Source organism: Heliangelus exortis, chromosome 1 (genome assembly GCF_036169615.1).
Source record: "Heliangelus exortis chromosome 1, bHelExo1.hap1, whole genome shotgun sequence".
NCBI classification, from domain to species: domain Eukaryota; kingdom Metazoa; phylum Chordata; class Aves; order Apodiformes; family Trochilidae; genus Heliangelus; species Heliangelus exortis.
Genome location: NC_092422.1, coordinates 193794054 through 193809432, shown reverse-complemented (window position 1 = coordinate 193809432; position 15379 = coordinate 193794054). Strand labels below are relative to the sequence as shown.

The 15379-nt window shown below is 42.8% G+C and overlaps 1 protein-coding gene across 3 annotated transcripts in view; it reads right to left on the bottom strand.

Annotated features, from left to right (window-relative positions):
* Positions 1-15379, bottom strand: part of PRKCQ (protein kinase C theta) — a 71434-nt gene that overhangs the window by 38902 nt on the left and 17153 nt on the right. For 2 of the 3 annotated variants that reach the window (XM_071734196.1, XM_071734197.1), the window contains exons 2-8: positions 11239-11306; positions 9862-9987; positions 4178-4377; positions 3387-3447; positions 1518-1680; positions 1023-1054; positions 843-928 (exon numbers count right to left, since the gene is read on the bottom strand). In XM_071734196.1, coding sequence (XP_071590297.1) covers positions 843-928; positions 1023-1054; positions 1518-1680; positions 3387-3447; positions 4178-4377; positions 9862-9979 — 660 coding nt within the window. In that variant the 5' untranslated portion in view covers positions 9980-9987; positions 11239-11306. Of the gene's footprint in view, positions 1-842; positions 929-1022; positions 1055-1517; positions 1681-3386; positions 3448-4177; positions 4434-9861; positions 9988-11238; positions 11307-15379 lie in introns of those variants that run through there. The other variant, XM_071734198.1, reaches the window with a different exon arrangement.

Here is a 15379-nt window from a genome sequence, read left to right as displayed (position 1 = left end):
ATCTGTACAATTCAGTGGGAACTGAGTAGTTTAATCTCTACACTTGATTTATCTGACCAGCCAGGTGCAGGCATCTCAGCTACAAACCCAGGCTCCCTTAATGCTCAATGGAAAACCAGAGGAGTACTGCTAAAAATTATTCACCTGATCCTGAAATGGATGTCAACATTTATTCTCACTTGTCTCCCTTTGGAAGAACCTATTTCTCTTCTCTTAGTCTTTAGGAAGTCAAAAGTGATGACAGAGTTGGATGCATCTACCCTGCAGATGTCAGAAGACAGGTGAGATGAATCTCATCTCTAAAGACTGTAAAAGGAGGAGCCAGGGTGGGTTTGGAAGCAAACACAATTATAAAAAAAGGAATAATCCTATCAAGAGTTAAAGTTACAGTTCCTCTCACCTGAAAAGAAGCTTTATTATAAGCTGATTCAAGAAAAATAAATAGTGGAGACACGAGATCTTCCACTGGTTGGACATCTCAGCTAACACAGAGTGGGATGTTGAAGTACTGCTTTGAAAATTCAGTGGGATGTCCTGCCTAACACTGGATAGTGAGGAATTCCCTCCAGGAAATCTCCATCTCCCATCCATGACTTCCCTGTGAGCTCTAATTCAGACATGAGAACAATGTCACTCCTGATTCAGCAGCTGCATTTGAGCAGATCACAAGTAGGATGTAATGAAACCACTGGAAAGATGAAAAACAAAGGGCACAGATCAATTCCCACAGCTTTTAGTGCAGTTCCACCTCATCAGAAGTTGTTTTGCAGAGATGTAGAAGAAATCTGAATGGTGCTCAAGTTTATCAGAAGGCAGCAAATAATAATTGCACCACTACCTACCATTGTTTCTCTGCTGTTGACTGCTGATCCTGTACACTTGGCTATTACTTTATCAATGCACTTCTTATGAATGGCAGCATTGCATTCTGAAAGAACAAGTGTGTCACAGTGTGAGTAAAAAAATCCCTTGGGAAAAGATCAAGTGAAAAATGGTAATAACAGCAAAAAAAAGTTTCTTACGTCTGCACTGATAGCCTTGTTTATTCAGACCCCTGAAATGAACAGAGAAATGGTTATTTCTGAATGTTCTGAAAGCCTCTGCAGAAGAAAGGAGAGCAACATTTATGAAAGAAACAGAACAAAATAGCTTTGCTTTTTATCAGTCTTACAAAGCTTCTCTAATCTAAGTATCTTCATTCAGTCTCACTGGGGAGTGATCCTCTGTGGTTTTCACAGCCTTTTCAGCACATATTCACATTCTGAATTTCACAGCATCCAAATAACAGACTGGGCTGATGAGGAATATGTGAGGATTTGTCCAGAGACAAAAATATTTGTAAAAAAAATGAAGGGAATTTTCCCAATTGGAATCACAGCTGTGAACCACATCCTTGAAGTGCTGCAAGAACTCTCCAGGTAAGATGCCAAGGGTCCAGTCCTCCTGACACTGATATTCCCAGGAGAAGCAGAACTTAGTGTTAAAAGGGGAAAATTCAGGGATCTGGTTTGATTTACCATACAAACTCATGACAGACAGAGCAGAAGGTGGGTTGTGGAAAGAAGGTGGCTGTGAACTCGTGACATTTGACATTATGGATTTTGGCTTGTTTGATGGCTCCTCTGCGTTGGTGCAAGGAGAAAAAACCTTCAGTCTCACAGTCAGCCAGGTCCTTTGCATCTGTGGGGAAAGGAAAGAAGATTTATAAGGGTACCCAAATAAATTAGGCTATAAATTATTTATATTATATTCTTATGCATTATATATTATATTATTATTATATTATTGGATTAGGGGATAATTATCATAAGCTAGGTAATAAATTATTTATTAGGGTACCCTGTCCTGAGCAGGCATATGGAGAAAACGCAGCTGGCAAAATACTACGTGAATGAAGCTGATGATTCACTGATGGGAATGAACACTTTTTAAAGAAGTATAATTTTATGGAACCCACAAAAACCTTGCTTGGACTTTTTATATCTATCAGTCCTACAAGGCCATTAAAATAACTTTAAAGTTGGGACTCTGAAGTCCTTTGAATAGTCATAACACTGCTTTTGAAACCTGGACCAGAAATTTCTAAAAGAGAAATGCTTTGCAGCTATAGATAAAATTCTAACTTTCTATAGCACTGAAGAACCATGCCCTTCAAAAAGGATAAAATTAGTTAAAAATAATAATTTATGGACACAAATATACATGCATATGCATATATGTACATAGGTATGTGAGTAATTAAGTGAACCCCTTAATTGTGCATCTATGTGTGTGTGAGTAAGCACAGAGGCACCTTCCTAGGATTTGCTTTTTCTTGTTATTTTTCCATGCCAACAATTGCTTTGCTGTTGGCTGTGTCTGTGTCATTAAACTTTATAGAACAGCACCCAAACCAATTCTGAGTCCAATTCTGAGTCCAGATGTGCCCTTCTCCATGTGCTTGTGTCTACAAAGGTCGAGATGCACACAGGATCTCCCTCTCAAGCTCAGTTTTGCACTGCACAGCAAGTCACAGAGGTATTCTGTGGAAACTGATCTGATATGTGGAAACGTGATCTGATGCTGATTTTGTAATTTGTAATACAAACCCAGCTTGCATTTCCCATTCTTTGGCCTCTCTTACAACATTCAAGGAGGCAAAAACATTCTCTCCTATATTGACATTAGGACTGGATGAAGAAAATTACCAGCACGGACATGCTACTACCTGTTTTCAGTACTTGTTCCTATAAATGGAAGGTCCTTCTAGCTATCTACACCTTGAAGCTTAACCCTACATCTGAGGGTGCAAGAATTTTGGCACCAGTGACAGGAGAATAAGATGGAGCACTTGGATTACAAACCATTTTCTTCAAGAAAGCAAAATTTCTGCATGGGCACCAAACCCTGCAGGTGGGATTGGGCTCCCTTGCAGCAGAAACCTGTATTTGATCAAGTGAATCTCTCTCTAGGATCTTTTCCCATTTTGCCTACATTGCTCTTGAGCTTAAAAACCCAATTATTAAGTATACTGAGGTGTCCTCAACTGTAATGTGGATCCCAAGCTTTCCATCCGTGCTGTGACACCACCATGGCACATGTTACATTCCTACAAACAAGTAGAATGAATTCAGATGGAGGTGGCTCCTTGAGCACCAATTCTGTCTTGCTCAGCATAATGAGAAAAAAATACTATTTTACTGGGAAACCAGCCAAAATCTGCCTTGCAAATCACAGAGGAAGAGTCACAATAAAACAAAAATTGCTTTTTTTCTGTGTTCATTTCAAACCATTCTGAGAGTTCCTATGAATATATCAGTAGTAACCCAGGCTTTCTGTGCAGAAACCATGTCTGGCTCAGACAAGCAGCAATCCCATCTCTCAATTAAAAACCCAAAACCACTTGCCACTTATTTCCAGGAAGTATCTTGCATTCATCAGCATTCGCCCTTGAGGTTTCAGCTCTAGCTGGTGGAGACATGTGAAAAAAAAAAAAAAAATAATAAAAAAAAGAGCAGTGCAGTCATTAAACAGTCATTCAAAAACACAACAATCATTTCAGAATACCCAAGCTTTCTCCTTTTTCCAGTGGGAACTGATGAATGCCAATGAAAATTAATTTTTGGGTAGCCCATACCAGCATGGGGCAACAAGGGAACAACTCCACAGAGAGCAGGAGGCTACATCAGCTCTGATCTTTGAGGTCCTTTCCAACCCAAACCATTCTATGGTTCTACTATTCTATGATTGTTACTTCAAATTTACTCCACTGTAACTCCTGTGGTTTTAAAGGAATTCCTCTGACATAACTCTGTAGTCAGGCAGCTGCGAATCAGTTACTTGATATTAGATTAAATTTTGAAGCTGTTTCCCCAGGGCAATGTGAAATAATTCACATTGAGCCAATCTTAGCACCATTTGTCCCCCGTGGGTTTCCTAAGCAAAAATAAATACATGGGCACAGTTCCCATCAACCAGAATCCTTGCCAACAGAGGATATGTGTTTCAGTATAAAGGCAGAAAATAATACAGATGTGCTGTGCTACATTTTTCTGGTATGCAGAGAAGTCTTTGAGTAGACCAGAATCTTTATTCCTTGGATAGTGGTGACAGTCACAGCGTGACATGGACACAAAGCATTCCCCTACCCCACAGCAGCTCCCCATCACATCCTGCAAGAGGAGATAACAATACTCACCCAAATCTCTGTCTTCCCATTGCTCTTTTTGCACCTCTCTGCCAGCACCTTGAGTTCCACCGTGGTCTCTGAAACCATCTCAGCACTTTTGTCCTTGACAATGATGTGCATGAGCCTCCCGTTGTTGATGTGGGCATCAAAAGTGCTGTTCCAGGGTGGGTACATGGTGGGCTTCTTCTGCACGTACACGTGGCCATTTTCTGTCAACAAGAAGGAGTTTGGATTCACTGGCCCTAAGGCCACCATTCTGTAGCTCCTGAGAGAGTTTTGTGTTATTTACCCACTTCAAGGTCTCTCTCCAGGAAGGAGAATGTGTTTGAGTGTCTTACAAGGTTACTGCATGAAGTGAAACCTAGGATGGGATTTATCTCACTTAACCTTAGGTGCCTATGTTGTGTGTGCCCATATTGAGTCCATTCAGAGCCAGTGAACAGAATATAATCAATAAAAAAAAAATTGGGGTTGGAGTGTGCTCATTTCACCAAATGGAGACATCCAGAGTAGGAAAGATTAATTTCCACCCTTGCCTCCACCTACTCCATTGAGCAGATCTCAAATTTAGACTCCAGCACCATAGATACCCACAGCTAATCAGGCAAATCTCATCCCAGATAACCAGCTGCATGGATCAGACACCAAAATGGAACAGTTTTGCTTCAGACTCCCAAAAGCTGGATGCACTTCATTATTAAAGTTCAGCTGGAGGACCTGTTCAGTCAGCTGCTACATCTCAGCCATCTCAGGATGTTACTACAGGACCTGTCTTGCAGACCTGCAACTACATCCACAGAAAAGCAGAGATTTCAACCAAATTTTTCCTGCAGCTCTCCCTCATGCATCAATTCCTCTTCCTTCACAACAGACACCTCTTAAAATGGAGCAGAGCATCTCTAAGGCTCAGCATTGGCTTTCAGAGGGTTTTCTCTACTTAATTCTCTTTGAAAAGAGTCTCAGCCAGATTTGCTTATTTTGTACATCCCATTTTATTTCATACAGCCCTGTAAAAGGCTTGGACACTCAATTCTATTTCACAGTTGCCCTCTAAAATTTTCAAACCATCAGCTGCTGAAGTTGGTTGAATAAGAGAATCAAAAGCAGTCATATGAGCAGCAGACCTCCTCCTGCCTCCTAAAGACCCTGCTCCTGACTCCCATAATCCCAGCCTTTCCCTCATCTCATCCAGCTGGAAAAGCACACACAGCTGATAACTTGGAACATGTCATGGGTTGAAGAAAATGTTTCCCTAGATGGGAGGACTGATTCCTCTGTTCAGCTTTCATTTACACACCTTCAGGATGGAGGTAAACAAGCTCCAAAGCTACTGGAGCCAGAGAAGGAGGAAAAAAGCAACTCCTGACTGTAATATTCATCTCCAGAAAGGAGAAGATGATTACTGAGGAGACAACAAACCACAAACACCCCATCCATTGGTTTTTCCTACAAAAAGAGAAACAGCAGCCAGAGCCAGCAGATAGAGGTAGGGAGAGAGGAGGCATTCAGGACCCCACAGCCAAAACTGATTTCCTGAGATTTCACTCCCTGACCCAACACCAGGCTTGCCCAAAGCACTTTTGTCCATGGTTCCATCACATAAATTTGATTCAAGCTGCAGTCAAGCTGACCATCTGCAATGGTCTGAATGGCCAAACAGACCAGGCACAGAATCACAGAATGGTTTGGGTGGGAAGGGACATTTAAGACCATCAAGTTTCAGCTCCCTGCCATGGGCAGGGACATCTCCCACCAGCCCAGGATGCTCCAAGCCCCATCCAACCTGGCCTCCAACACTTCCAGGGAGGAAGCAGCCACAACTTCCCTGGGCAACCTGTTCCTTCAGTGTAAAATAATATCTTACATTTGTCATGGCCAGTATGATGAGGAGTTGTGTAGCTGAATCAAAGGTTCAAAGTCAATTTCTCCAAAGTTTAGAGCATCTCTGCCTAAGGTGAATCCATCTCTCCCACTCAGATGAGGCTGACTTTTCACTTATGCAGATTTAGGCAATCATAGAGTGAGCTCATTATCTGCAGGCTTAATTTGCTCCCATCAAGCTTGCAAATATAGATTCAACCTGCTCTTTCAAAAAAAGCAAACAAAAGGAGACATAAAAATGAGCCATAAACTTCCCAGCTTCCCAGAGAGCAGAAAGCTCAGGGAGGAGAGTTGGTTCTTTGCTTCATCAGTGAAATTCCAGGGATGTGAAACCCAGCACTTGTAAAACAAGTGTTTTCCTTTGCATTGCACTCCAAGACATATGGCTTTAATAAACAAACACTGGAATGTGACTAAAAAATCCAATGTATGGGAGCAGACAGTCACCTCTGGAGCATCCCTGCTGACATCTGTGGAATTCTGCCAGGGATTCATCTAACCCTGGGTTCCTGGAAAAATAAACCAGCATCTGTCTTTCCCAAGCAGCAGCTTCCACTGGAGCTGGGAGCTCTTTTCCTGGACGTTTGCTGAGTTCAAAGATGGAGCAGGATCTTTCACACAGCAAATGTCACCAAGACAGGTGGTGAAATGGCACCAGGCCAGGTGATTCGTGCAGGCAGAAGTTATTTTTAAAGGGAGATTTTTTTATACCTCAGAGCTGCACTTGGTCTCTGGAGTTTGTTGCTGTAACACTTTTAACTACATGGAGCTGGATATTTTTTCTTTTTGGTTGGTTGTTTTTTCTGTTTGTTTTTGTTTTTAATTACATAATAAAACACCAGGATACCTTCTACAAACCAGAGAAGTTGGGAAAAAAAAAAAAAAAAAGCAAAAAAAAGCCTTCCCAGTCTTTTTCCCGAGCTTCTGAAATTTTTTAGGGTGCCCTTGTTGTGACACCCTGGAATTAATGTGCATTCATTCCACACCCTTGGAAGCCAAACACATCTATCATCTACCAATGCTCTGTTGACAAAAAAAGAGCCTGTCTCTCCCCCAATAAAAAATCCCAACCTCTTCATGCCCTGCTTATGCTACACGGGGTATATATCAGGACAAGATAGGTAGATAACACAATGCAGAAGTCAGAGCAGAGACATCTCCCAAATCAGTCCCATCAGAGCTGGCAGGAGTTTGGGATTGAATCTACCTTGGATTCAGCTTTTTGATGCATATCTTGTCATGCATGGATGTGGTACAGCAATCATCTGCACAGGCATGTACAAGGGGCAATGGTTTGAAACTTGAAGAAAGGAGACTTAGATTAGGTATAAAGAGGAAAATCTTTACTCTGAGGTTGTTGAGACACTGGCACAGGCTGTCCAGGGATTCCCCATCCCTGGAAGTGTTGAAGGCCAGGTGGGATGGGGCTTGGAGCAACCTGGTTGAGTGGGAGGTGTCCCTGTCCATGCAGGGGGCTGAGATCTAGATGGTCTTTGATGTCCCTTCCAACCCAAAGCATTCCATGATTCTATGATTTGATGAAGTAATCCTAATGGCCATCCCAGAGCACAAAGCTGGGAGGCAGGATTGCTTTCCCCTCTTACCAGCTTTGCAGTTTATTCACTCCTGTTCCTTGGACAGCCAAAATTTGCAAATCAGAGCATCAGTATCTTTTTTTTTTTTTTTTTTTGGAATCCCATTACACTGAGCAGCACATGCTTTGGGAAACCAGGGAGCTGGGGAGCAAACTATGACCAAAGTCACCACAAAGCTGGGATGCAGCTACTTCAAATGCACCCAGCCAATGTTTGCCCTGAGACCTTCATTGCCTTTTGCCTTCTCTAAGCCTGTTTGAGCATGACAGCTCCCAAAGGTCATGTTGAGAGCATTTTTTGGAATATATAGAGTCAGGCTCATCTCACTGAACATCAGACAAATGTCTCTGGATTTTCTAAACTGTCCTCGGAGTCCATGGAGAGCACCTGGGATTTTCCAGGATGTGATTCACCAGACCCATTCTGGATGCATTCCCCAAGAGGAGATGAATCCCAAAGCAGAAATCCCTCTTTGTTTCCTTGGGCTATAATAAAATATCTGACTTGCTCAGACATCAATATCCTTGCAGAAGACTTGGAATTTCAGGGGTGATGGATCCTTCTACCAGCAGCAGATTAACACCCCCAGGGGTGGTTCAAACCCCCCTAAAATGGGGTGAATCAATGTCAAGAGTTTCCTACTGCTGTCACTGAAATGATGAGGAGTTCCTGGGGCTGCCCCACCATGCTCTGAGCAGCAGCTCCATGAGTGCAATTACACCCCAGCAAAAAATCTTCTGATAGAAAGACACCATTTTTCTTCTATTCAGCCCTCACTAAGGGAGAAAACTTTGCCAAAACTCACTTTTTAATTTCTTGTTGACAGAGGTATATTACTATCATCGTTAACATTATTATTATTATTATTATTATTATTATTATTATTAACTAGCAAGAGTTATCACTACTATTATTACCACTATTACTATTACTATTACCTTTCAGGAGCATAAAAATTATATCCCTTAGTACATTTTTGCTTGTTAGATGCCAGAAAAGATCTTTGTCCTTGTGTAAGACGAATAGCTATAGGTCTGTGCTGGCCAGCTTGATTTTATTCACTTTTGAACTGACAAGAGGCTTAAATTTGAGTTTTGGCTTTCAAATTCTCATTAAAGCACCAAGGGAAACCTTGCACAGAGCTGAAATAGGACATCTTTTCCATGAAGAGGGAGATTTTAGAGCATCTTGTCATGCAGTGTTTTCTTTTCAATTTACCAGTCATCACATCTTCTAGAATCTTTTATGGTATATTATTAGCCAAGAGAAAATGGGCTGAATGACAACGATTACACTTTTTCTTAAAAAAAAAAAATAAATAGAAAAGAACAACAAACAAACAGGCAACCAAAATGTGACAAAATTAACTGTTTTAAAATAATAAAATTTCTTTTTTTTTTTTTTTTTTTTTTAAACTACCTTAGCATCCCCTGGGGGCTGGAGCAATGGGGTTTCTCAAAGTATAAAATGGGATTTTTTATTTTGCCTAATTTTTAAAGAATCGTAGCACTCAAGCTATGAATTTATCAAAGGTTTAAGATAAATAGCAGCCAGCATGAGGAATTCCCTGACACTGAAGGTCCTGATCTTCATGTCTCCTGAAAAGCAGAACTGAAGAACTTTTCATCCTCTCCCTGGGACTATTTTCATTCAGAAGACATCTAGAATTCTTTCTCCAGTGAGGACATGGATCCTCATTTTCCATCAGTGTCATTCCATCAGGGAAAATCTCTAACAGTCCCTATACCCAGACAGGGCTTAGCAGGTGGTTTCACTTTCAAACATTTTGCATAGCACAGCAATTACCCAGAAAAATTAACTGGGGTTGTTCAAGAGCTATATTTATTTATTTTTTTAATGGTGAAAATCAGTAGACCTGTCAACTCCTTTAAAAAATATGGCAAAGAACAACAGCCCTCCCAGGATATTTCTGGGGCAGCCAGACTTCACCTTGCTGTGGCAAACCAACAACTTTTCACCTAAAAGTGAAACCAAATACATGCTGGGACCTAAAAAGCAGTTGTTAATACCCTCAAACTGAAGACTTAACCTTGTCAGGCATCATCTTTAAATCAGACTGAGTTGCAGGTCACCCCAAACTTGAACTTGAACAGTGCTGAGGCACAAAAGGCCCCTCACAACCCCCCTAAAAGATTTTCCAAGGCTGGGACATCCCTTAGGGAAGCTCCCATGTGGATTCCTCACCTCCCCACTTACCTGACTCCACGGCTTCTTTCACTATCACAGCACAGTAAGGGTTAATCACCTCCCCCTGGGATGGCAGGTAAGGGCCACTGTCGTAGTTGGATAACCCAATCCTCAGGAAGGGAGACATGGCAAGTCCTGAGGCCAACAGAAGACCGAGGAGATTATTTGGGGAAGAGGCTAAAAATTCCCTTGGTTTTACCCAGGCTCTTATCTCCAGCACACAGGGGGCCTCCAGTCACCAAGCACCCATCCAGCTGGGGATTCTCTGGCTTCCTCCCCTCTCTGCTAAGGCAATGGGTGGGCTGAGAGGGTTAAGGGGGAGAAATTCAGCTCTTGTCTTATCCGTGGAGCTCAACTCCTGTGGGAAAGACCCACGGCAGCAGCTCTGAGTGACCTGACACCAGCCATCAGGATCAAGTGGGAGGTGTCCCTGCCCGTGGCAGCAGGGTTGGAATTAGATGATCTTTAAGGTCCCTTCCAACCCTGACAATTCTATGGCTCTAAGAACCAGAATGACAATGCAGGGAATCCAAAATCTGGGACTTTCCTGGCTGGGATAACCTCTGCTGTAATTTATATTAAGTCACAGGTTCTAGAAACAAAATGCTATGAGAAGAGAAAGAGTTTTGGGAATATAAGGCTGTTGGAAGGCTGTAAGCTGAGCCTGAAACTGTGAAATAGCTTTGTGCTATTTATATAGAGCATGGAAATGATCTCGGGCATTCGACTGCCTGAGTGCTGCCTCATAAGTGAAGCTATAAAGAGAAAATCCAGCTCATATGAACCTTGCTGGGTAGAGGGTGGAGCAAAAAAAAAAAAAAAAAACCCAAAAAAATGGGATCTGAGAATAACTTTAAAATTATGGAAACAGAAACATATAAAGCTGAAAACAGGAACATATAAAACCAAGGTGCCAGGAAATACAACAAAGCCTTTGGGTTGGCCTTCTCTGTAGGCTCTTTCAAAGCTTCCAGAGAGGAGATTTAGTGAAACCAGAGAGTTTTAACTGCTCTTGCTGGTGCCCATCATTGTGCCATCTGGAGCCAAGGACTGGGATTTACCACCCAACTTTTTTGTTAACTTTTTGAGTCTGTTATTCCTGACTCTCCAGCTGGTCAATGGGAAGCAAGAAGCACTTTAAACACAGCTGCAAATGTCCAAGTCTTGGCCCACCAAATTTAGAAGACATGAGTCTTATCACCAGCTGTTCTCTGTCAAATATATTAACAACTACAGCAGGAAAATGTTGAATAACTCGTGGTGTGTGATGGAGCCCAAGTTTCTTCTGCTTTTTAAGGCTGTGATGCTCTAAGCCAAGAGACAGCTTCTCCAGCCTCCCACAGAGCAGAAGATCCTGATTCTTTGCTGGGAATGGCATTTTCTTACCTGTAAATGGTGTTTTCCTGGCAGACAAGTTCAGTCTCTGGCAAGAGGGGTTTCTCTTTTCATCACAGCTGTGGAGAAAATGGAAAGGATTTTCTCAGCTGAAAGAATGGGGGTAACTGCTCCTCTGACCTGAAAATTTGGACCCCTCTGTTCAAGACAGGAGGCAAAACCATCAAGAGGAGAGGAAAACTTGAGAAACCAAGATGCAGCCCTTTGCATGAGTGCCTTCTCTCTTTCCCAGTAGTGTGGAGGGATGAGTTTCCATCAGCCCTGGGTACAAAAGTCAGAGGTGACCATAAAGCCCAGCACAACTTTCAGTTATTGTTGCAGCAGGTTGCAGCAGGTTGGTGTTTTCCTTGTGGCCTGCATCTGGTGAAAGCTTCTCCTTCTTTCTGTTTTATAAAACAAACAGCACTGGGACTGAAACACCAACTATTCTGGCCCAAATATTCCCAAGTGCTGAGCCCTTGGGTGTCAACACTTTATGACACTTTAGCAAAGAGATGGCCCATGCAGCCAGCTGCAGCTTTTCTCTGAGAGAGATTTCATCAGGGAAGGCTTCCCAGGAGGTTTCCCTTCATCTGTTACCCTACAGAAAGCCAATTTTACAATGGATAATCTCTACAGTCTCTACAAGACCTTCCTGTCCAAGCTCCTGGGTACATTATCTAACAACCAGGTTGAGTTCTCAGGAAAGCAGCAAAAACCTCATAAACCCCCTTGGATACTGCACTTAAGAGAGGAGAAAACCATCAGGTTTCTGGGGAAGACAGGATAGGGCAGAAAGAGAGAAATAAATCCTAGGACTGATGTCTACTGGGCATCCTAGGAATGCACAGATCCTGGGCCACCAGCAGCTATCAGACCTCCTGAGAACTGCCCAAGGACCTTAAAGTGGTAGTGCTAAGAAAAAGGGGAATATATTCAAACTGAAAGAGGGTAGATTTAGGTTGGATTTTAGGAAGAAATGCTTTCCTGTGAGGGTGGTAGGACCCAGGTTGCCCAGAGAAGCTGTGGCTGCCCCATCCCTGGCAGTGTCTCAGGTCACGTTGGATGGGGCTTGGAGTGTCCTGGGCTGGTGGGAGGTGTCCCTGCCCATGGCAGAGGGGTTGGGACCTTCAGGGTCCCTTCCAACCCAACCCATTCCATTATTCTGTGAGCTCTAGATGTGGCATTGCTCCCAACTGGGAAAACATCAGTACTTAGCAGTTGTACAAGTGGTAAAGACAAAGCACCAGTTGGGGCTGGATGCAGGAGATAAGGATGTTCCAGTCCTCCTCTGGCTTAGAGCAGCCTCTCTCTGAAGAGTGTTTCAGAAGCACATTGGCCAAGTGCCTGATAACTTTGATGTGGAAAGCCACTTGTATTTAGATATCCATCCCAGCACAGGTAGCTTGGTAAGGAAAGGCATTTGTCACACTGCTCAAAAGTACAGTGAATAGTTTATGAGTGGTCCATGGCACAGAGGGGTTAAAATTTCTGCCTGGACTGTTAGAAGTAGAAAAATCTGAACAAATTAAGTAGGAAAAAAAATCTCTTTAACAGGAATAAATAGATGTATATATATTTCCCCCCTCTGTTTGATGCAATTATTTATCCATTCCCTTTTTTTTTTAAAAAAAAAAAAAAAAGAAGCCTACCGAGGCAAAAGACAAAAAAAAAAAAATAAAAAATCAAAGGGTCTCTGGCAGCAGAAAGGAAATCCAAGGAGTTGCATGAGAAATGTAGCAACAGTGTGGAAAGGAAGCAAGAGCCAAAGGCTAAGGACAGCAATCAGAGCATCTGCATCGAGCCTCTCTCTGTGCAAGGAGATGGATTTTTATTCTCTTTGCCTCTACCATACTCAACAACTGCTTCTGGTGACTGCTGGGCAAGAGAATATTATGGATCCTTCTCCAGTTCCCCAGTTTCCACACCTTTGGCTTTAAGAACTTCATTCTTCCGTGGACAGGAACAGGAGGAAGGGCTTCCTTTAAAGTGTGGTAGCTACAATTACAGTCAACACCTTGAGTATTGCCATGAGTATTGCTAAAGGAAACCAAAGGGTTTTTTGGATCACTCCTCAGCACCAAAATGCATCAACACTACTGGCTCAAGTACTAAGGAAACAAAATAAGGGCTAAAAGTTTGAGCCTGGCATTCACAACATTTTAATGAAATCAAGGTAGTCACAACTTGGTTCAAATTGTGCAAGCATCTTGTCCTGCTAAATATTCACATCACTGTTCCATTAATCCCTGGCTGGATGTGCTACAAGATGCCTGTTCAGATCTGTGGAGCTGCCCCCTAAACAGTGACATTTAAATTTTTTCTTAGTCTTCCATGCAGAATGCTCCCTCCCCCCCAAGCCAACACTTCATTCTGATTCTGCACTTAATGAACAGGTTTCCTAGAAAGGTTGTGGAGTCCCTGTCCTTGGAGATATTACAAAATTGTCTGGACATGGTCCCAGGCAACTGGCACCAGGAAGCCCTGCATGAGCAGCAGAGTTGGACAAGATGACCTCCACAAGTCCCTTCCAAGCTCTTCCAGCCTGTGATTCCATGAAAACATGATCTAATCCTAGGTATCTATAGAATCTGCATCTCCATGTGATGCAGTTACCTGGGATCCTGATACAGGAACAGAAACTGGCACACTCAGACCATGAGCTGGACCCATTTTAGATCCCTCCATTAGCATGTGATGAACTGGTTTCTCTTTGCTCTTTAGCTTTGAGAGCAAGGATGATACATGGGCATGATCTATGATTTATGTGATTCTTCAAGCCATTAAACTTCAAAAAAAAAGTCCCTTGCATTGGGTCAGATCTAAAAGACACTGGGACTTCCCATAAACCAGAAGACCTGCTCTGCAGCCACCAGCACACAGGTGAGCATCTTCTACCTGGGTTCAGGGAATGTAGGTTTGGCACATGGAGTGGCAGCACTAGCAAAGCACCAGCTGCCCATACAGACCTTGCATAGGCTGGCTAAAAGCTTGCTAAAAACCAGAATTTACTGCTGTACCAGCTTCATGTGAGCACTTTGTCCCAGGGTGAATTCCTTCCCCCGGTCCAACAAATCGGAGAGAGAACTGGTTTCCTGCTTCTCCCTCACTTTCTTTCCTGAAAACCACCTTGCTTTGGCCCAAACATTTGTTTTCTAGGTCATATCTCCAACATTTGCCACTACAGGGCTGCTACTTGGCTGACACCCACAGCCAGAAACAATTAATGAACAACAGAGCTCAGCAAGGACTCACTGGAGCAGCAGAAATTTAATTTAACCCTGGAAGCAGCTGCAATGGATACAGAGAGCATCTTCTTCATTTCCCCCAGCAAAGGGCACTGTAAGGTATCTAAAAACTAAGGATGGAGTGCATCTTTCTACCTGTCCACCACTAAAACATTCAATCCAGTGTCATAAGGGTTCAGCAATACTGTTCCTGCTTTGCTAGAACAGAGGAGCTTTGACCACACTGGAGAAAAATGCATTCCCAGATTATATTAAGAAGCAATAAATAAATTCCTTAATATCTTAATTAATTGTGGTTCAGAAGAGAGGAAGAATAGTGCTCCTGCTCTTACTCATTGGAAGAAATGTGTTGAGGACAGGTCCCTTTAGTGGGATTTATGCTTTTTGGGTTTGCTGAATGAAAATGGATGGATGCATGATGCAATAAGGATGGAAATTTATTGAATAAGGGTCAGCAGAGAGGGGAGGGGGAGTATTTCTTGATTTGAAATCCTGCTTTTCTCATGTCATCAAACCCTCCTTTCCTAGAGGTCAGAGGGAATATTTCCAGCTCCCCCTGCTTTCTGAGGCAAGACTGTGCATGCAAAATGAGTTCATAACCTCAGGATCAGCATCAACAAGAGGGAAAGGAACCAGGAGTTACAGCTGAAGGGTATGAACTTTCTTTCAACCCCTCAAAGGCATCTCCCAGCCAAAAAGGCAGGTCCTGACCTAGCAAGGATCTGTTTATCCAGCTGGTGGGGACGTGCACACCAGCAAAGCTCAACACATCTCAGGGCTTACTGCAGATTTCAAGAGCCACACTGCACCCCAACAGCAATGGATGAAGATCCTGCCTCTGCCTTCAGATTCCTCATATCCCATGGGCCATACAGGATGGAACAGGGATCTAAACAACTTCCCTG